At 47.7% G+C, this 21,138-nt stretch overlaps 1 protein-coding gene across 1 annotated transcript in view; it reads right to left on the bottom strand.

The window, feature by feature from the left end:
• Positions 1 to 19,562, bottom strand: part of HSD17B12 (hydroxysteroid 17-beta dehydrogenase 12) — an 85,243-nt gene extending 65,681 nt beyond the window's left edge. The window contains exon 1 of the mRNA XM_064657802.1: positions 19,154 to 19,562. Within this exon, the coding sequence (XP_064513872.1) occupies positions 19,154 to 19,547 (394 nt within the window). The 5' untranslated portion in view covers positions 19,548 to 19,562. The remainder of the gene's footprint in view (positions 1 to 19,153) is intronic.
• Between the last annotated feature and the right edge of the window lie 1,576 nt (positions 19,563 to 21,138).

Here is a 21,138-nt window from a genome sequence, read left to right as displayed (position 1 = left end):
ACCATCCCAAAACTGTTTTGCTTTGAGCCATGCACTTCTCAATATCCCAGACCAGAAGAGATCTCCCATCTTCTATTGTTAGAAGTCAGCTGGCCTATATAAATTTATTGCAAAGAGATCTTGAATAGCTTCTCCGTGAAGTAATTTTATACTGACAAACACCCCAAAACCATACATGAAACTATTTCTCAACAGCACTGCCACAACAGGGTATTTTGGGGTGAGCAGAGAGAGGGCAGCCAAGGTGATCAGTCTGGCAGCAAACCTGTTTTGCCCCTTCCCATGCCCCCGCTCTGTGCACCAGAGCAGTTCACCCATTGCAGACAATAAGCAAAGCTGCGTAAGCGGCCAAGTGCAGGAGATGAATGAACAGTGTGACACTAAAGACCTGTGAACTGAAAAATCTAATGCATGAATTAAAATCCATACCCTCATTCCTCCTCTCCCTTTTCCCCAAAAAAAGAAATGTATACAGCAGGACATAAAAGGAGAAATAGAGAGAGGTGGAAAAAACGCGGTGTGACACATTTATAAAAACTGATGGCCTGTCACCCAGACGCTGATGAATATTTTTTACAGGATAAAAATGGCAACCTAGAGTCTAAAAATAAAATGCTATGCTGCAGACCTGTCTGGTTCAGCAACACCACTGGAATACAAACACTCCTTTGCTGGTATATCTTGACTAAGATTTCAAAATAAGAGAAGTTAAAAAAACACTGTAGAACATACCTTCTATTTTCAAGAGAAGGGATTTGGGATTTCTGGGGGGTTTTTAGTAAGAATTTAGATTAGCATTATACTTCACTTGCATTGTATAATTGTAATTTAAAAAAAAACACTGCCAAATTTTAAGTGATTGATGAGAACAGCAGACTACCTCATGCTGTACAAAGCAATTTTTTCCTTCCCTTCCCCTGACAATTACAATATAAGAACATGTTTATTAGTGTCTTTAAACTGTAATTTCAGTAAGCTTAAAAATATATTTTTAGAATCATGCTGCAGACAGAACTGTGGACAATGCTATTTTCAGACTCACCCCAACCCCAGAGACAGAAAATAAAATGTTTTACTTCATTCTCTATCACAATTTAGATTAAAAATCTGCTTAGCTGAGAAGGAAAAATGACTGAACATCATTCAAAAGAAGCACTAATTTCTCAAGACTATCCACACTGCAGACAGGCTGCCTTATGCAGTATAGATGCTATTTTTGGCAAGTGATGCAATAGCTGCAAGGGCTCTCCCAGAACCTTTAATTTAAGAGCCCAAGCCATACTAAAACGTGTTTCAAGATACCTAATAACCCTGCATTGTCACCTTCCCATTCTCTGCACCAGCATATTACACACATAAGTCACCCTTTTTTAAGTTTTATCTTCCAAGAAAGAGACAGATTTTACATGTGAAGAGAAAATCTGTATCTATACATCCATCAGCAAATACACCTGCCCTGCACTATATGTGACAAGAAAGTTACGCAACACTGTATAGATATTTTCTGACCTCTTGAATTTCTATTGAAATACAAAGCAGTTTGATTTCCTTGCTGAATTTTTGTGAAGACTTTGAAAAGCCCACAAAGCTAATACATCTAATCCTTCCAAAAGCTGTTTCCTTTCTTGGAGATCTTTTTAGACATTCTTGTGTCTAACAGACAACTGTTAAGACACATTTCTGCTATATGACTGTTTCAACAGCTAAAAATTCTGAAAAACAAGCAGAGTTCCTGAAATGCTAAGGCTTTTTAAATTATTTTTAAAATAGAATAGGGAGTTTCCAGCCCTTTGGATCTGTGGATCCTTTATGTTCTGCAATAGCCACATGGACTTCCACGTAACAGATTCAAGCTTATGGATAAGTTTTGCGCTGACCCCCTAAAAATTCTAGTTCTACCTGCTCCCTTCCAAAAAACCCAGAGTTAATCCCAAAGTCAGAATTACCCAAGAAACTACTTTTGTTTGACCTCTTACCTCCAGGGGCCTATGGGAGAGGAAGACATGCAACAGCTCTAAAAAAAATACACCTTGCATTTTGAACTTGTGGTCATAGACAAAATATATTAATAAATCCATTAGCCCAACCTGCTGCTATGCAGAATTTGAGTCCTTTGATTAACACAGGCAGGGGACATATAACAGCTCTTACCTACTATTTCAGACCATCCATTTATCACTCATGGCCAGCATTTAGGGCTCAGGAGGAATTTGCCTATGTATATCATGTTTCCAGGTTTTACACCTCAGATCCTACAGTGCATTAACAGATTGTGATAGAGCAAAGTTCTTCCCCTCTTCATGAGTTCTCATCATGTCACATACCACCCAAGAAAGAAATAGGAAAGCTTGACAACTCTACTTCTTGTTTGAAGCAGTAAAGTTCTGCCTCCCCACCACCCACACTATACATATTTACTTCTTTGCCCTCCAACACAAGCATGGGGAAGCCAATGTAGGGAGCATTTGTAACATCTGCAGCCTATCTGGGAAAAAGAAATCCAGCTGAGGAGAGGTGAGACTTGGAGAGAATTCATTCAGAAGCTCTCTCAGAGATCCTGACTGCTCAGAAGTACAACAGAAACTGAGCAGGAAGACACCTAGTGATATTTTATTCATTTTGGCTAGAAGCAATGTTAAAACAAGCTGTACGCTGAGAAGGTAGCATTTGCTCTAGGGACACAGAGGAATGAAAATAAGGACTCTGCAGAACAGCTGAAGTGGCAACAAGACTCATGCCCAAACCATGCAACCTGCTCAAAAGTAAGGAAGTTGAAGCACAGAGAGTTCCATATCTGAAACCCCTAAACAGCAGTATGGGAAACATCACACTGGGAATTTTACGAGGCCTTGTAAAGGTGGCAGGAAGATGACAAGTGCAGAATGCCAGTTCAGGCCCTTCAATGTATATACAACAGGAAACAAGTGTACAAACATACATCTGCTCCACTCCTGCACTACAGGAACAATGACAAGCCAGGAGACCAGGCCAGTTCCCATAACCAGTTCCTAGTGGTTTTACTGAGACAGTAAAAGCACAGCAGCAGCACAAGATGTCATGTTAGACACAGAGAGGAGAAACACTAGTGTCATGAGAGGCTGAAATTGCTGCTCCCTTTCACCCAGCCCACTGCCCCTCACTTGAGGCTGCAGAACTGTGGGACTGCAGGATGTTCACAATCCTTATTACATCTCTATGCAGCTTGTCTAAGATAAATGCAGATTGAAACTGATGTGACCACTACAGGTGAAAGCCTCTAGCACTTAAAAGGGATAATAAAATTGTAAGGTTTAGAATAGGAAGCCACCTAGGCTAATTAGCAAAGTAGTTCACATTAAGCAAGAACCGATATCATCTTGTTTAGAGATAACATTCTACTAGAAGATACAATAATATGCTTCTATTCTTACTGAATGGAAAGATCCAAAATGTCAGGTCACCCAAATCTTCAGTTTCCAAGGACAAAAAAAAAGTGGACTGGACCATTTAAGCTGTCTGTTGCTATCCAAGACACAAAACAACATCAAATATGACCCTTTTCCCTTGCTACTATGGAAGGAAGTATCTGCAATGTTGCTCAAACCAACTGCTAAAGTAGTAGAGAAGAAGACACCCCTCAGGGTGTCCTCTCTCACAGGTTCAAGCATGATTGCATGCACTCCAAGAACCATAAGAAGCTTGTAAGCATGTTTACACTATGCTAGGAATGGCTCTAAACCTTTTATAACCTCTAATTCTAAATAAGACTTATTTCTGTTAAAAAGTGGACCCCTCTCCATTTCCAGTTGTACTGGAAACAGCTTCTCATGGATTGTCAGAGACAAAGATGGCTTTGGGAGTATATTTAGAAAACTATGTTCTGTTAAAAGATGTAAGACCAAACACAGATAAAAGATGCTGTTAGCTGCAAGTCTTTATTCAGTTGTCGAGATCTTATAAAGGTAATTCTTAAAAATGTAGAGAAGTAGCAGTAGAAGAATGTAAATTTCTAGCATCTTTGAAAGTTACCTAATTATGATGAGAAACAATCTATTCAAAGAGATCGTTTATACCAAAAAAATAAGACATTGAAGTTGATGAAAAGCCATTAAACTTATCTTCAAAAGATACATTGCCTACAACAAGCGTGAGGTACTCCACAGTGTTTTGTTTCAAGTCCACGTTTTGCCTTCTAGCCTTTGCACCGGAAACCGATACAGAAGGGCAATTTTGTTTAAACTAGAAGTCAGCCGATCGTGTTGCTTTTGTGCACTGCAGCTGCGGAGCAGCGGCTGAGCCCAGCCCGAGCCGCGCCTTTCAGAGCCGGACTCGCCTCTCCGCATTGAGCCGCGCTCGGGCCTCAGCAGCGCCCTCTGCCCGCAGCCGACGCAGGAGCAGCGAGCGGACCCGTCTCCTCAATCGAGCACAACCCACCATTCATAAAAAGGGGGTCGCGCAGAGCTGAAAGGCAACGATGCAGTGCTGGAAACAGAGTAAATCTGAACACTACTCTGTGGTTTTTTTGACCCTAAAATATAGATACAGTTTTAGCTAAAATGAGCATATTTGGTAATTATTGTTCCACTGAGGTCCTTTTCATCCCACGCTCTTAATTACATTTGCTTTAATTGAATATTTTTATCTATCGGGGGGGGGAGAGGGGAAGGAGATGAATATAATATTAACACGCCCAAGTTAATCAATTTAGAAGGCAACAGCTGTCTCATGAGAAATGCCCTCGATAAATTACCATCACGCATTAGGGAGACTCTTACGTTAAAGCGCTCTAGAAATCCTGGTCTGTTTTATTCGTATCGGCACTGTTTTGCAATAGCTGTTTGCCTTAAAGATTTAAGGAAGAACTCGGGCAACACTGCCTTTGCCTTCCCGTTTCTAAATAAAGAAACGCCCACCGATGCCTTCTATATTTCACTCCCAGCTCTTGAACACTTGCAGTATTTCCCCCGGTGGAAAACTCCCCAGATTTTCCCATGGAAATAGGGCTCCCATCAAGCCTCCTTAAATGTTTCAGCTACAATTGATTCGATGCACTTTCTTCTCCCTGGCAGAGCAGGAAGGCAGAGGAAGCGCCTGCGGGCACTGCATGGGCTGGTGCAGGCTGCCCCGGCCCCCCCGGCCGCACGTGGACCAGCCAGTGTCCCTGTCAGTGTCCCTGTCACGCGAGGCGGCCGCGGACCCCAGGCTGGCGTGTCCCCCCTCCCACGGGGCAGCGGCGGGGGATGGCGGCCCCTCCGATTCACTGCCCGCCCGGCTCGCCGGCAGCCGCTCGGGAAACTTCGGGAGGAGGACAAGGGGAGAGTTCCCGGCCGGGGCAGCCCACCTCCCCTCGGGGAGGGAGGGGGGGGGAGCGGGGGCGGCTTGGGAAGAGCAGGAATGCAGGCGGAGGAAGCCAGGCGCCCCCGGCCGGGTTCACAGCGGCCCCGTCACCTCCCCACAGGGTCTGAGACCCAGCCCCCGTGATGGCCCCAGGCGTTCCTTGAGCGGAGCGGAGAGAGCGCGTTATGTCACCGGTTAGGTAACGGCGCGGGAGCCGCCGCAGTGACGGCACCGCTCCCCCGCCCCCGCCCGCCGCGGCCGGGGCGGCTGAGGTGAGGCGGCGTTAACCCTTCGTGGGGGCGGCCTCCACCCGTGGGGAGCGGGTCCCCCGGGAGCGGGGCGGGCTTCCCCACCGCCCACCGGAGGCCGCGGGGGCGAGGCCGATGCCGCCGGAGGGCGGCGGGGCGGCCCCGCGGGCCCCGAGCGCCCGCACCTCCCGCGCGCCGCGCGGGGCCGGCAGGGGGCGCTGCGGCGCCGCGGCGGGCGGGGGAGGGAGCGGACGGACTGACGGACCGACAGACGGACGCGGCACCGACGGCGCCCTGCGGCCCCTTCTCTGCGCCCACGCGTGATGCCCCGGCCCGGGCGGCCAGGAGCACGTCCTGTTCCCACACACTCATCCCAGCACGCCCGCACCACGGCGCGCACTGCCATCAGCCCTGGTACTAAGAATGCACGGTACCGGGGCGCTGGAGATCCCCGTTGCTGGCCGGTAGCCGACCCTTCCCGAGCGCCTGGCTTCCAGCAGCACGAGCCCGGTGCCACCAGCGCGCCCTTCGCAGCCCAGCCCAGCCCACGTGTGCTCAGCTGGGGCCCAGCCGATAGCATTCTCCATATCCCTCGCTGCCGCCTGCCCCAGCGGTTCTCCCCAGCCGGCCTTCACAGAGGAGCCTGAGCTCGCTGCCAACAGCCCTGCGTGCTCGTGTCCCAAACACAAGGCAGCTCGGCACACGTTCCCGGCAGAGGGAAGGACCTCCAGGCCAGCCCGCATTCCCCATGGATTTCAGGTCCCACTGAACCCTGCCTCCATCAGGGAACACTGGCACAGACGCAGCACTGTTCACCATGTCCTCAACATGTACTTTGCTCCTGGCAAGGTGGAGACTTCTATGGATAGTCACACCAAGAATGCAGCAACCCCCTGGGAAGGTCCACCACAATCTCCTTCCAAGGTCTTCATTGCAATCTCTCCAACCTCCCTTTTTATTTACACAGTACACTCAAGCAAGTGGCAACAAGACTCTTCAGCTTGTCCCAAGCTAGCAGACCAGCAGTCATGGCTCACAAAAAAGGTAGCTCAGAGGAACTTCCAGCAACACCTTCTGTCCACAGGTGCAATGCTATGAAGGCGGAATAGCCTCTACTAACCGCCTGGATTCTCTGGAAAGCCGCATCCACAATAGGGTGCACCCCACTGGCTCCCCGTTTGACTTCAGGTACCTCCTGCCCCATCTCCCTCCTATTCGATCCTTTCCTTCCTTTTTTGACATCCCATCCTTGTAGCTCCCCTATCCCAACTTTCCAAAGACTCTTTGATTTAGAAAAGCTTATAAGTTCCACAACAGAAAAGGTTTTCAGTAGTGCCCCCCCAACTCCTCTCTAAGTGAGACTAGGGGCCAAGTATTGAACTTCCCTCTCTGGTCCAAGAGAAAATCCTCCTTTAGAAGTTAGACATTAGAAACAATGGAGGCTGTTCTTACCACCTCTGCATAGACTGATCTTGGTACCTTTAGTCCACTGATCAGAATCACAAAAGAGCTTTATTACCCACAGGTCCTTCTAGCTCTCTCTCAAAAGACCCCTCAAAATTGCGCAAAGCTCCCTTTCGCCAATGGGAAACGCTCCAGCATCTCTGCTGCTCTTCTTCAGGTCGTGCAAACCTTTCTTACAATGTGTTCAGACAGCTAGTGCCACCTCACCAAAATACTGCCGTTCCACAAGCACCAGAACGTGGACAGGACGAACATGGGCCAGCTGGGGCACAGCACAGTCTGGTCGGGTCACTGTTAGAGGCCGAGCAGTCCACTGCACATGCAAACTAACACAGCACTGAACTCAGGTACATCATTCATGCTGAAAGTCGCCATTGTGGCTAGAGGAAGTAGCTTGTATCAAAGGAACTAAGACACCTTAAGGAAGAGAGGGAGAAGGGAGAAAGGAGGAGAAGGGAGAAAGGAGGAGAAGGGAGAAAGGAGGAGAAGGGAGAAAGGAGGAGAAGGGAGAAAGGAGGAGAAGGGAGAAAGGAGGAGAAGGGAGAAAGGAGGAGAAGGGAGAAAGGAGGAGAAGGGAGAAAGGAGGAGAAGGGAGAAAGGAGGAGAAGGGAGAAAGGAGGAGAAGGGAGAAAGGAGGAGAAGGGAGAAAGGAGGAGAAGGGAGAAAGGAGGAGAAGGGGGAAAGGAGGAGAAGGGGGAAAGGAGGAGAAGGGGGAAAGGAGGAGAAGGGAGAAAGGAGGAGAAGGGGGAAAGGAGGAGAAGGGGGAAAGGAGGAGAAGGGGGAAAGGAGGAGAAGGGGGAAAGGAGGAGAAGGGAGAAAGGGCTTTTTAAAGAACAGTATCATTACTCCAAGATTTAGGAATAAGGGCAAAAGTTCAGACTGCAGAAAATCCACAGCTAATAAGTATATGCATATAGTACTACATTGGGCATTAAAAGTTTTGAATGGCATGCCATATGACCAATTCCCCCCAAAATAAGACCCTGAAATGAAAATGTAAACCAATTTCTACAGTAAAGGCTATTTTAAAACAATATACATTTATGAAATAAGATATACTCTTACTCAAATCTACTTCCTCACTTTGTACAGAATTTGTGCTGAAAGTAAGTTTGAAGAGACAAATTCTAGGTTATTGTACAAGAAACATGGTTTCAATCCAAAGCTTACTTACAGTGACTGAAACAAGCTAGTCTATACTGGTATGTCACACTAACATTTCTCTGAACAAATGCATTATTTTCAGATGTTGCCAAGGCAATGTTTTATATCAGCAATTCTACACTTCGATTTAAACAAAACCAGCAATAGCATAGAAGTGACAAATCCAGCTGTGATGAGATGCTACCACAATTCTGCATAGGTGGCAGCTTGAAAATCCACCTCTTTCATTTTACTAAAATTTCTTGGATTACAAAGACTTTTAAATTTACAGATTCCCTACCACATCCCACATCCCATTTTCAAACACTGTAAAACATCAAGATTTTGGTTAACAGAACAAGATCCTGAAATACAGTCAAACACAACCAGTCTGTCCTTAAGGACAAGATCACAGAAAGAAAAGAATACTAAACTACTGTAGAAGGAATGACAAAAAGTTTTATGTCTTAAAATTAATACCCTAGCTATCAAATCAATACAAGACCATTATTCTAGTTTTGGAAAAGGAAAGGAGCTAGTTAAATCTGTTAGCAAGGACTTCCAAAACCATACTGTGCAACTCACAAACAATCCTCTCAAACCCACAAGAGGTACATGCCACCCATCTTGACCCACAAAGAACCAAGCAAAACGGGACTCTGGAATAGCCCATTAAGATGGGACCAAGCAACAGAACTGAAAACACGCTCCTCCTGCAGTTTTAGGCTCTATTTCAGCCAGTGTAGCTGCAGGATGTCACCCCGCCATCCATTCTTACCTGCTTCCTCAGCATCTCTTTGCCAGTTGCTTTTCAGGCAGCTCAGTAAGCTGATCCAGCTACCTACAGCTGGTCTTTCTTGCAGAGTTAGTTGTCAGCCACACAAGCAGACCTCACTCACGCCACCACAGCCACACATTGACTAGAGGCAACATAAGGGAAGCAGCGAGAGCTCACAGCCAGTGACTACAGCAGCAGCAATTCTTTTGGCAGCAGCCTGGTCTTGGAGCAATTCGAGCTGACCAATGGGCTCAACTGTATCCTCAATATATAGTTTCATAATACTGCCAGGTTTCCTTTCTGTTGCACCAGCACTGAAATTCATATGACCAAAGCAGTCTATGGAGCATAAATAGCCCCAAGTGACTAATTTTCTGCAGGGCAGACTCCTTAACCAGATCATCGCACAAACAGACCAACATCACTGCCAGCATAAGGAGGAAAACAGCAAGAGCAGAATTCTCCATCTACCTTCTCTCTTCACACCAAACTTTTACATCAGAAAGCCATGATGTAAAACCACACACTCAGTCTTGTGACTGAAGGCATCTCATTTATAAACTGACACCACTGATTCCAACGTAAGGGACATGAACAAGGCTGTGAAGGTTGGAGTGAACACCCAAGAACTGGCAGTAAATAGCAAAGACGAAGAACCAGTCCACCAAATGGAGTATTCTATATCCAAATCTAGGAACCAACAAAAAGTTGCGGAGCCCCAAAAGTTTTGACATAGATCTGGGTCTACCAGGACAAAAATACTGAGGTAAAGAGTTGGTATTAGAACACCTGTAAAATGATAAGAATACACATTCCTTTCTGCCATGCAAGACAAACACTAGCTTGGACATGCAGGACATCTGAGGGCAGGAACAAACTGCAAGACACCCTAACTCTAAACAGCTTGTTCAACTACTGACAGGGTAGCTGCTTTTTCCAGCAGTGCAGTGATTGTCTACTGCCCTATCCTTCTCCTGGTTGCTGCTCCTCACTCCTGTTAGAGTCACTGAGTCACAGAATATTCTGAGTTGGGAGATCTGACTTTTAAGCCATGATGAATCACCTCTACTCGTCACACTCTGGAGATGGAGAGCTCTTGTGGCAGATAGGACTCAGACATCAGGAGTACTGTATTTTTCAAGAAAATATATTTGTGAAAAACAATAGTAAGTTACAAATTTATAGCTCAAGCACCTTTGCTGGCAGGATAAGAATCCTGGGGAAGGGAGCAGATGGACCAAAGCCTATGGGAAACAGGTCTTCCAGAGATGAGAACAGATACAAGAGAAGAGTTTTGGAGAAACAGACCAGCCAGTCACAGACAAGGAACATGAAACTGGGTCTTTTTGGTGAAGTAGAGTATGGAGAAAAACAGCATGCAAGCGTTGATTGGGTAGCAGCAACTGCAGAACTATAGGTAGTTCTCCGCCTTCTGCTTTCTGTATCTACACACATTCTTCCACACCTCTGCACCTAAAAGCAGGGACTAGACACTTTGGAAAGAGATCAGATTCTTCAGTTTCTGCACAACAAGCTCCTCCCCTCAACAATAAAAACCTTTGCCCCACTGAGTTTATCCCTCATGTCCCAGTCCCCTTCTTTCATTATAGCCTTTCTCCCTTTCTGCTTCAGCGGTAGTCTTCTAACACACATGAAAACCCTTTGGAAAAAAATCTTTGTGATTAACATCCCTAGAGCTGAGCTCCCCAACTCTGCTCTTCCTTGTCCAGTAAGTAGAAAGCTCCTCAAGAAGTGGAAGCCCAGCTGTTCCTCGGGTACTTCCATGATTGATGGAATACACCCTCCTAGAAAACACAGCTCATGATTACTTAGGAGGAGAAAACAGAAGCGAGGTATAAAAAACAGAAAAAAAAAAGATGCAACCAAACCCAAATCTGTACAGTCAAATAGACAGTAAGTTCTGCACATATGCAAACCATGCTTGAATCTGAGCCACCCAGCTGTCTCCCACAACTGAGAAGCAACTGAGTCATGAGCAAAAAACAAGAGAACCCTCAAGAGAGAAAGAAGCAGGGAGGGTAATAAAAATGGGAAAAGAAATACAAGAAACAATGGAACAGGCACTATTTTCCCTGAGGCTCAGCTTCTGGACATCTCAACTCTAGTCTGAAGAACTGCTACACATGAGGATTCTTTCAAAACCCACGACCAAAGCCCAGGATTTTCGGTGTCACCATCTGTCGCTGAGGGTAAGGGAGTAAATTAGAAGCTCAGCAGGAAATTTTGTATATAGCTCTTTTGCCATGTTAGCTGGAGAAGTTTATATTGTGGATCAGGATTTTAGCTCTGCTAATGACTCACTCAGTGGCTGATGGTGTACTGCTCTAGACTTCAACTCCAGGAATCTGGAAGTTGCACAGATTGAAAAACAATATATCACATTAAGGTTAAATAATCAGGAGTCAAAAAAAAAGAAGATTTAAGATAGAATTCTTTGATACAATTAAAAGTACTACAGGGGAAGGAAATCAAATTGTTCCAGTTCTAGCATTTTCAGATATTAATGTACTCAATCTGAAAAATCTTTTGCTTTTCTTTAGAAACCCTGGTTTTCTAAAGTCTACCAGTAAGTGAGCAACAGAAGTCATCTGAAACTACAAGCAGCAACCCTAAATCTAATTAGGCAAGTAATTAAACCATGCAAGCCCAACACGAGATGCTTTACCTACCAGTTACAGTGTTTATCCCATATTTGTATTCATATACAGGCCTACAGAATCACATTTGGCATTTCTGTTCGAATAATTAGGAGATACTTTCTTACTATCATCCCTTTCATAGCAGACATGATCATCCCAACCATATGTATTAGAGATGAATATATTCAGCCTGGAGGAGACTGAAGGAAGACCTCATCACAGTTTACAACTTCTTTGTGAGGGGAAGAGGGGTCTTCTCCTCTCCACCACCTCTCTGCGGTGCCCAGTGACAGGATCCAAGGGAATGCTCTGAAGTTGTGTCAGAGGAGGTTTAGGTTGGATATCACAAATAGGTTCTTCACCCAGAGGGCGGTTGGGCACTGGAACAGGCTCCCCAGGGAAGTGGTCACAGCACTAACCTGACAGAGTTCAAGAAGCGTTTGGATGATACTCTCAGGCACGTGGTGTGACTCTTGGGGATGGTCCTGTGCAAGGCCAGGAGTTGGACTCAAGGATCCTTGTGGATCCCTTCCAATTCAGCATATTCTGTGATTCACAAGACCAAGAACAACGTATTTCACCCACCCACCAAAAAACGATTCCCAGGTGGAGAACTACTGCAGTTTCCCCCAAACTACACTCTCGGCTCTGCCCTCACACCTTCAGGGCTTCCTCGCTTACTTGTTCTTCACACAGGAGAGTATTTACCCAACTGGCAGTAACACCCAGCACAACTCCAGTTGGACTTCTTTGCTGGAGACACTTCTGTGCTCCTCACTTGTACACAAGGCCTTTCCTTGCTGTCACCAGGGTGCTTCACAGATAATCTTCCCAAAGGGAGGGAAGTACACTGGACAAAAAAGGAAAACAAAGAAACGGGAGAAAGGTACTACTCTAGATTACATCATTGTATAAATTCTCTAGATTTAATTAACCAGTTTCCATTACAAGTATCCCTACTTTAAAACACACAGAAGGTTGAGAGAATGAGCTGGCTTAAAATAACACAGCTATTCATCCCCCAGGCTAATAAATTTTCAAGCATTTCCCTCTCAGGCTGTTTATCAGAGATGGGTATTCTTTTCACCTTAATGCAAACATCTGTCCTCCACACATCATTAGCTTTTTTTTTTTTTTGGAGGTAGAGAAACTGTACTACAGCATTTAACCCTTCTTCACATACATCTCTGTTCCTGCAGTTAAACACAGCAATGCCTGTTCATATTCTGAATCAAACTCCAGAGCTGGAGATTATGAGCCTGATTGATGCTGATTGGTGGTGGTGCCCACACATACACCTTTAGCGCGCTGGCACAAGCCCGAAGTGGAAGGCTGAAGTCCATCAGCGGGAATACATCAGAACTGGAGATGAGACTGTGGACTTCTGGGTGAAGTATTTGCTCTCCCACTCTTCTTTTGAGCACAGATTGCAAGAAGGAGCACTCAACGCAACAAGTGTTGAGCAATCCTACTAAGCAGAGATTTTAAACAGTGAGTAACATCATGTGCAAAGGAAAACACCTGAAAGATGCAGTCAAGCAGCAGAAATACAGCAAAATTGTAGAAAACAGCATTCCTTTACACTGTCAGGAAGCAAAACTAATTTTAGGATATGTTAGTAGCAGTAGCCTACGTAAAAAAATACTAGAGAACCTCCCTGACTCACCAAGAGCTGCAAGGTCTCTGAAGGAATTGCAGCCCACTCAAGCACCACACAATGCAAGCTGCTGAGTCTAGAGAAACAGGGTCAGAGATGCCACTTCTCCTGGGTTGCTCTGGAAGAGCATTGCTTGCTTAGTCCAACAAGGAGCAAGCGGGAGGGAGACACTGACAGAAGTCTTCTAAATTACCAACTATAAATAGGATTGATGACTAAAGGGAGACAGCTAACTTTTTTACTAGAGAAAATTCAGGATGGATACTTGGAAACATTACATGGCAAATAGGAAAAGCAAAAGCCACACACACTGGAGAAGCACTCCTGGGAAGTTCAGAGAGGATTAGGACACTAGCACCAGCTTGTTCTCAAAACCACTCTTCAATGCATAACCCTTCAGAAGCACTGTGCAAATAGCCATACAAAAAAGCAAAACATGCTCCAAGTTCAGGCTGCACATTTCTCTTGAGCTGTCACAATCACGAGTTAGTTACAAGCAAACTGGCATATTTTCACACTTTCTTAACATTACTTTCTAGGTTGATGAGTGCCATGCTTTATTTCACACAAGGGTAGAAGTGTTTGTATAGAATTCAGAATCAAGAACAAGGCCAGAAAACCTTTCCAATGGATCTGAAGTGCTGAAGATGATAAATCTCTGAATAAGTGATTCTGCTAAAGAACAAGAGAACCAAAAGCTTTCCCTAAAGCTTTGCACACACCAGCCAAGCACTTGCATGCAGGGAAAACTGGGAGTTGGGCAGAGCCTCTCCTCTCACATCCTGCAGGGAGAGCAGGCTGAATTCCTTTCACTTCCCTACTAACTACACCTTCACCACACATTGCACTAGTGTTGCACAGTGATTTGTGCAACAGTGATTTGTGACATGGTCTACACTATATCACTGCACATTGTGAAACACCTGCAAATCAATACTGCTCTCAGTTGTGCAACAGGGACTGAAACCTACTTGCAGAAAACAAAGAAGCCTTCAGGTAACTATTTCACTTGATGCTACTGAGTTTGGAAAACAACATTGCTTGTGAAAGCTGCTCAGTCATCAGCAAGTTAGCACATGGTCAGCACTAAAGTGAATGTCCTTTGTATGGAGTTCTTAAATTGTTGTTAACATAATTTATCATCTGACATTTCATTAATGATATCCCACGAACTTCATAAGGATCAGGGTCTGTTTCATAACACACCGTTTCCAGACACCACAGGAAGCATAATCTTATAGATGGAATCTAACTCAAAACAATGACAAATACAAAATTCAGCTAGTCTTCTTCCTCTTCACATAAGCATCACATTTATTAATTTAATAATATTATTGTTAAGGTCTCACTTATAGAGCTTGTTATTACCCCAACCTGCTTGCAAGAGTTTGGGAATCACCCCCCATATTCTTAATTTTTAAAAGACCTGACCATAGAGACACAAATAAGTATCTACTCCACTGCTCATGTACCCAGTTACATACATTTTTCATGCCTTCCTTAGTGGCCCTGGTACACAAGCTGCTATTTTTAGATGCTGGACTATGCATAGCCCAGGTTAAATAGAAGAAGTTAAAAGAAGCCGACAAGAAAGCAGAGAGGTTCACCCAGCTTTGCTGCTGCTCCAACAAGTTATTTGTTAAACATTTACACAGGAAAAGAACAGTTTAAGACTGAATAAGGGGGTTTTGTCTAAATTCAAATCACAGGAAGTTAGAGGGAGTTGAGAGCACCATCCTGATTAACAACCTCTTACAAATTCTTTTTTAGGAAATTTAGAGCAAATTGCCCACATTTAGTTAATTTTGCATGCTAGTGAATAAACTCCAAGAAGCTTAATTAAGGCAAGCTCATCTTCACAAACGTTTGTTGGCCCCAATACAACTGTACAGCTGTATTCACCACATGAGAAAGCATCACCACTATCAGACATTTTGTAACCACTAAATGTACGATTATTCAACCATGTCTCTATCAAAGGCACTGGGGGAAGAAGTGGGTGCTTTTTTAAGCCATTGTGAGGCTTGAAAGAAAACAGGACTTTTCTTTGAGTGTCATATGGACAATTACACAATCAAAATAAACTTTGTTTCCACTTAACACATCAGTTACATCAAATCAGGGAAAAAATATATTTCTCATCAACGTATTTGCGATTTTGAGCCAGGAAAAAAATAAATAAAAAGTTTAGGTATCTGCACAACCAGGTATTGACACAACCAAGATGTCAGGCACTTTAGAGCACCAGATCAATACAACTTGCAGTGACAGTGTATTTTGAATATACAAAGTTGATTATTTGCATATAGCAAACTGGTCTGATCTCACAGCTGACCCTGCTCCAAACAGGAGGTTGAAGTAGAGGCCTCCTGAGGTCCCTCCCAGTCTGAATTACCATAGGATTTTGAATTCATTTCACCAAGTTACTGAAGGAAATGGACAGAAAAATTATTTCATGTTTTCCAGAAAAAGAGGTGACTTCCTAAAATAGGAGACAAGGCAACTCTCCAAATGGGAGCTATGACAGCAGCAGACAGTTCCCTGCTCCAGACATTCTGTACTCCAGAATACACCCAATTGTCAATGGCAGAGAAGCAAGGTGGCTGCCTGCCACTACCATCAATGGGAGAAGAATAGGACACTCATCCAGCCTAAGGAAATACCACTATGGATCACAACTAGCAGCACCATCAACAGATCTGCCTGTCTAGAGGAAGGCAGGAGAGCAGCCACATCTTTGCTGTATTCTTGGTGATTTCAGAATGACTCCTTGGCATGCTGCTCCTGTCAAGTCTGTGGTTTCTTTAGCTAAACTGTTTTTCAATCAAGGGAGCTGTTATCTTCTGCTACCAATTTATGAGGCACATCAAAGGCAGAGCATTGGACACACAAGTTTTCACTGCATACTCGCTCAAGACGCACCCAGAAATATCACATTGAAATAACATCCACCCAACGTCCATTCACTGTACAGTAGCCAAAAATCAAGCCAGATGCAAGTTATGCAGAGGGTAAACCAGAAAAGCTGCATACAGACCTTCATACAAAAGTGCAACTTTAGAAAAATTAACTTTTGGTCAAAAGAGATGCTATTTCAAGTAGTACAAACCTGATTTTCTCCGAGTACATTACTGGTTCATCCAGTTGTTCCTCCTCCTCAAATCCCCTCCTTCTAAATACCAGAAAATTAGACAGAGCATAGATAGAAGCAACTGAATATAGGCATCCAAAAAAAAATCTAAGAAAACAAGAAAAGAATTTCCAAGTCAGTTTCAGACATGCAGAAGAGGTAAAGGGCGGTAAAAAGCCCTTATAAAAGTGTTTGTGTTTCAGAATTGTTGTAAAGTTGCTTTCTAGTCCTGCAGTAGAAAGAACACATAACAGTCCCAATTAGCATCAAATCCACTAGTTTTTAAAAGACCAGAAAAACAGGAAATGCACTTCTTCCTACAGTATGACTTAGTAATTCGATGACTCTCAAGGTGACCCAACATATCTGCAAGCTGTGCCTCATACTCCTTTTTAGGAGAGAAAACAGACAACCTGTCCAGACTATTGCTGGTGCCACAATGTGCTTCAGGGCAAACCACCCCAGTGCTTATTCAGATTACAACAACCTCTCCTCATTTCAGCTAGAGATTACAGCAGCTGCCCCAATAAAGCAGCATCTCGCCTGCATAAGCTGCACACAGAGGACACACAACAGCTAGCTCACGATGGCCAAACGTTGTCAGCCACAGTGACAGCTCAAGTCCAAATCAGCAGGCACCATCACCCAATTTCTCCATGCTCCTTGACACCGCAGCAGTGCTTCCACTTCAGAGCAGAGCAACAAACAGGGAATTTAGCTGTCCTGCCAATGCTCCTCTTCCTCCATGTCTTGAAGATCATGACCATGGCAAAGAGAAAGCATAATTTTTGAGTAGCCACTGGCCACATACAGTGGCCTGCTGCTGCCTGCACTTGTACAAACCAGTGACGGAGGACATTTGCATTGCAGTTCTCTGAACATCTAAGGATGTGACTGTGGGAAGATCTGTTGTCTACAGTTTGTGGTTCCAGCTGATAAGCTGGCATTTGGCTCAAGCACTGCAAACTTCCACATGTGTGACAACGCAAAACAAGCTAAAGTGGCCACCAAGACTTCTGTGATGCACCACAAGTCAGGAGGCAACTGATAATGCAGTAAGTAATATATTTAAAACTAACATCAGAAAGTCAAAGAGGGTTTGGGTCTCCTGTGCCAACCATATCTTTAACAGACATTCCATTTCTCTAGCTGGGAGGAAGACATGGGCCTTATTCATTTGTATGTAAAGCTACAGCTTGTCCAAGGCACTGCTGCTGCATTTCAAACCCGTGCACGCAGGACTCATGACATGCTCTGGCATTATGTGTGCTGCCAGTAGCATTACTGCTTTACTGGAGTCTCACACAAGCTGAAATTCGACTGCCCGACCATGTGTTCATATACGAGTTCTGTGCTGGCTGAAGCACCAGTTCTGTGTTGGCTGAAGATTATCAGGAAGCACCGTCATTAGCCCAGCAACCTACCAGCTTGTTGCGGGGCTGCTGCACCTACAGGTCTGCCACCTGGAAGCAGCTGCAGCATCTGAGCACTTGATGTCCTCCTACTCCCCTTGAGGGAAGGAAATACCTTGTGCAGCCTTTTAAACTATCATCTCATCTTAAACTCACAGCTCTTACAGTTTGCAATTCTTCTTATGGCCCACCTTATCAATTCCCAATTAGGCTTAGGACTTGTCCTTCCCACTGCCTTTGGGAGGAATGGAACCGAAAACTCTCTTGGCCTGATCTGTTACACCGGCAGAGAAGCCCTTCCTAAAGCCTCATCTTAACTTCAAAGCTGCAGTGGCAATGTCAGACTCAGATGGAAAAAACTGTGCCTCCTGTGACCAGGAATCGAAGAACTGAGAAAAGTTAGTGCAGCGTAGCACTGGTGATCCCCTGGCACCAGCCTCTGCTGTACTTCCCCTGCGCTCCTGTATTTCTGGGATGTCAGTTTAACGCTGTCGACACCCCCTCCCGGCCACTACTACTGTCACCCCTTACAAAGGAGCGGCCACTCAGCTTCAGCCCTTCCTTGGACCGGGACCGCGGAGCGGACGGGCTGCTGGAGCAGGCGGGGCTGGCACAAGTTTCGCGCTGTTCGCCCGCCGCTCCCGGCACGATTGTTCCCTCGCCCTCCGCCCCGGCGCTTCTCCCGGGGCAGCCGCGGCTGCCCCCGCCCGCCCGGGCATCGGCCGCGGCCCAGCGCTGCTGCTCCCGGTGCCGCCGCGGCCGGGCACGGGGCTGGCTGTTCCCGCTCCCGCTGCACCGGGAGCCGCCGCTGCTCCGGGGGCGGCGGGGACGGGGCGGGCGTGACGTCAGCGATGAGGCGCGAGGCCGGCGCGGAGGGGGCGGCGCGCGCCGGGAATGCGGACCGGGACCGAGACCGAGACCGGGATCAGCCGCGCGGACCCGGGGCCGCGCTGCGCGCTCGGCCGGGACCAAGTTCAAACACGCCGTGCCCGCCCGCCCGCCAGCGCACAAAATCCCAACAACTGGAGCTTCTCTCAGCACCCGCAGATTTCGCGGGGAGCCTGAGACCGGCTCCGCGGCAGCGCGCCCGGCCGGGCGGCGGTACCCGCTGGCCCCTCGGCTGCCGCCCCAGACCGGCCCGCCCCGGGACCCGCTGCCGCCCCCCGGGCGCTCCGCCGCTTCCCTCGAGGCCGGTGCCCGCCACCCGCGCTCACCAGGAGAAGCGCCCCGCGCCCCCTCCCCGCCGGGCCGAGGCCGCCGCCGCGCTGCCCGGCGGGGCTCTGCCCCGGCCCGGGGGGACGGAGGGGAAGGAGCCGCGGCGGGGGCGGCCGGGACGCGCACTCACCTGCCCAGGCGCCCAGCGCCGGCCCCACGGCGGCAGCGCCGCTGCCCAGCACCCAGACGCGGAGGCCGGCCAGAAGGCGGTACGAGGCCAGCGCCGCCGCGTACAGAGCGCCCAGCGCGCCCACCCAGTAGAGGAGGCCGGCGGCCGGGAGCGCGGCGGGAACCACCATGCTGCGGAGGCTGCCGCGGCCGGACTGAGCCCTCCCGGCCACCGCCGCCCCGCAGCCGTCACGGCGCCCGCCCCCGCCCCGCCGCGATTGGCGGAGGGGCCGCTCAGGCACCGGGTAACCCGGCAACGCGGCCGGGCCCGCCCGCCCCGAGGCCGCCCGGCCACACGCCCCCGTACTACTTGCGGCCTGCGCCCCACGTGGTCGCCACCGCTCTCCTGCCTCCATTGGCCGGCGAGGATGGCCGTCACCCGGAGATCGCGCTTCGATTGGCCTCGCAGCGCGGAGGCCTCGCAGGATTGGTGGAGGACGGGTCCTCTCTTCCCGCCCTCATGACGTCATATGAGCCCATTCATAAAATGCTCAGGCTCCGCCCGGCACCCGAATGTGTCTCTGGGTTCCCCTCCCCCGCCCCGCACTGCGCTCGCCCCCGGAGCGGCCCCGCGATGGAATCGACACGGCACGGCCGGGGGGGCACGGGGAACATGGCACAGGGGAAAGCGCGGCTGGGCACCACAGCCCGGCCGCCACGGCTGCCCACGCGACGCGGGGCTGGCAGCGCTCTCCCTCTGACCGGCCTCGATCTGCCTCTCCCGGCAAGATCCAGGGGCAGCGGAGGCCTCCTGACATATTTCCTCACTTGCTGCACTACGCCTGGACTTGCTCTTCCCCGCCGTCCTTCACCTGCCCGTTTGACACGACTTCGCTCCCACAGCCCCACGCGCGATGGGTCTGGAACGCCTGGACTCGGGGGAAGTGTAGGAGACACCTCTGAAATGACACACACACACACGCACATGCACACTCTCCGTGGCCCTTTCCATGGTGGCAGAGAAGAGCACGAAGCTGCGCTGCCTTTTGCCCCAGTCCAGCCACCCGCTGGGGCTGTGCCACCCGTACAGCGCGTACGGGCTTATCCCGCCCTTCCTGGAGGGAGCCTGAGATGGGAAGGAGGTGGGACAGGGGAGGTGTGGGAGGCTGAAGTCCTGAAATAGCTCATGGTTGAGATGTAGTGCCTGAACAGGCTGGAGGGCGGGAGTGGCTGAGGAAGAAGAAAAATCAGTGGCGTCTTGGTGCAATGTGCAGGTCAACCGAAATGCAAGAGATCCCGTGGAGGTGGAGGGAACCACTGTTTTTAAAGAGAGCCTCCTGCAACTCTCAGTATCAAAATCTTTTTCTAGAAAACAAAACTTTCATACTATTTCTTTGACAATGACTTAATTTCAAGCAGTAAGAAACATTCTCTAGATGAGGTTTTTTGGAGCATACATCTGAGAGATTGACAACAGGTAGAATAGGGGGCAGTTTTGATGTTGCCTTTCCTTTCTCCCCTGCACTGGCAAACAGGTCATACCCAAATCCAGCCACTACTGCTGAAGATCTCCAAGCAATACCAAAGCACCACTCTGCCTCAGACTTCACCCTCTTACCACGCTGCTCTAACACCTAGGAGAGCCCAATTTGGCCTTCCCAGATACCCCACCAAAAATCCCACCTGAATCCAAAACAAACGTAGAGTTCATCTTCCTCATCCATCAATTTTATTACGTTGCTCTCTTCCTCTTGCTGTTTCTCCAGCTGCTGCCAGAGCCACTCAAGCTGGTGACACCTGTGTTCATGAGTATCTACACATAGCTTTGCCACCAGACAGTTTTCAGGAACTTCCATCTTCCCATGCCACCCTTGCCTCTGCTAAAGCACTGCTGCCAGGCTGCAGCCATGTGCCAGTTCCCCTCACTCTCTCCTTTGCATGACTTTCCAGACACCATGTTCTCCTCCAGGAGGTGGAGAACCAACGTGTTACAGATCTGCCAAACCC

Source organism: Pseudopipra pipra, chromosome 6 (assembly GCF_036250125.1).
Source record: "Pseudopipra pipra isolate bDixPip1 chromosome 6, bDixPip1.hap1, whole genome shotgun sequence".
Taxonomy (NCBI): Eukaryota; Metazoa; Chordata; class Aves; order Passeriformes; family Pipridae; genus Pseudopipra; species Pseudopipra pipra.
Note: the sequence above shows the minus strand (reverse complement) of the source record. Positions and strands in the feature narration are given on the sequence as shown.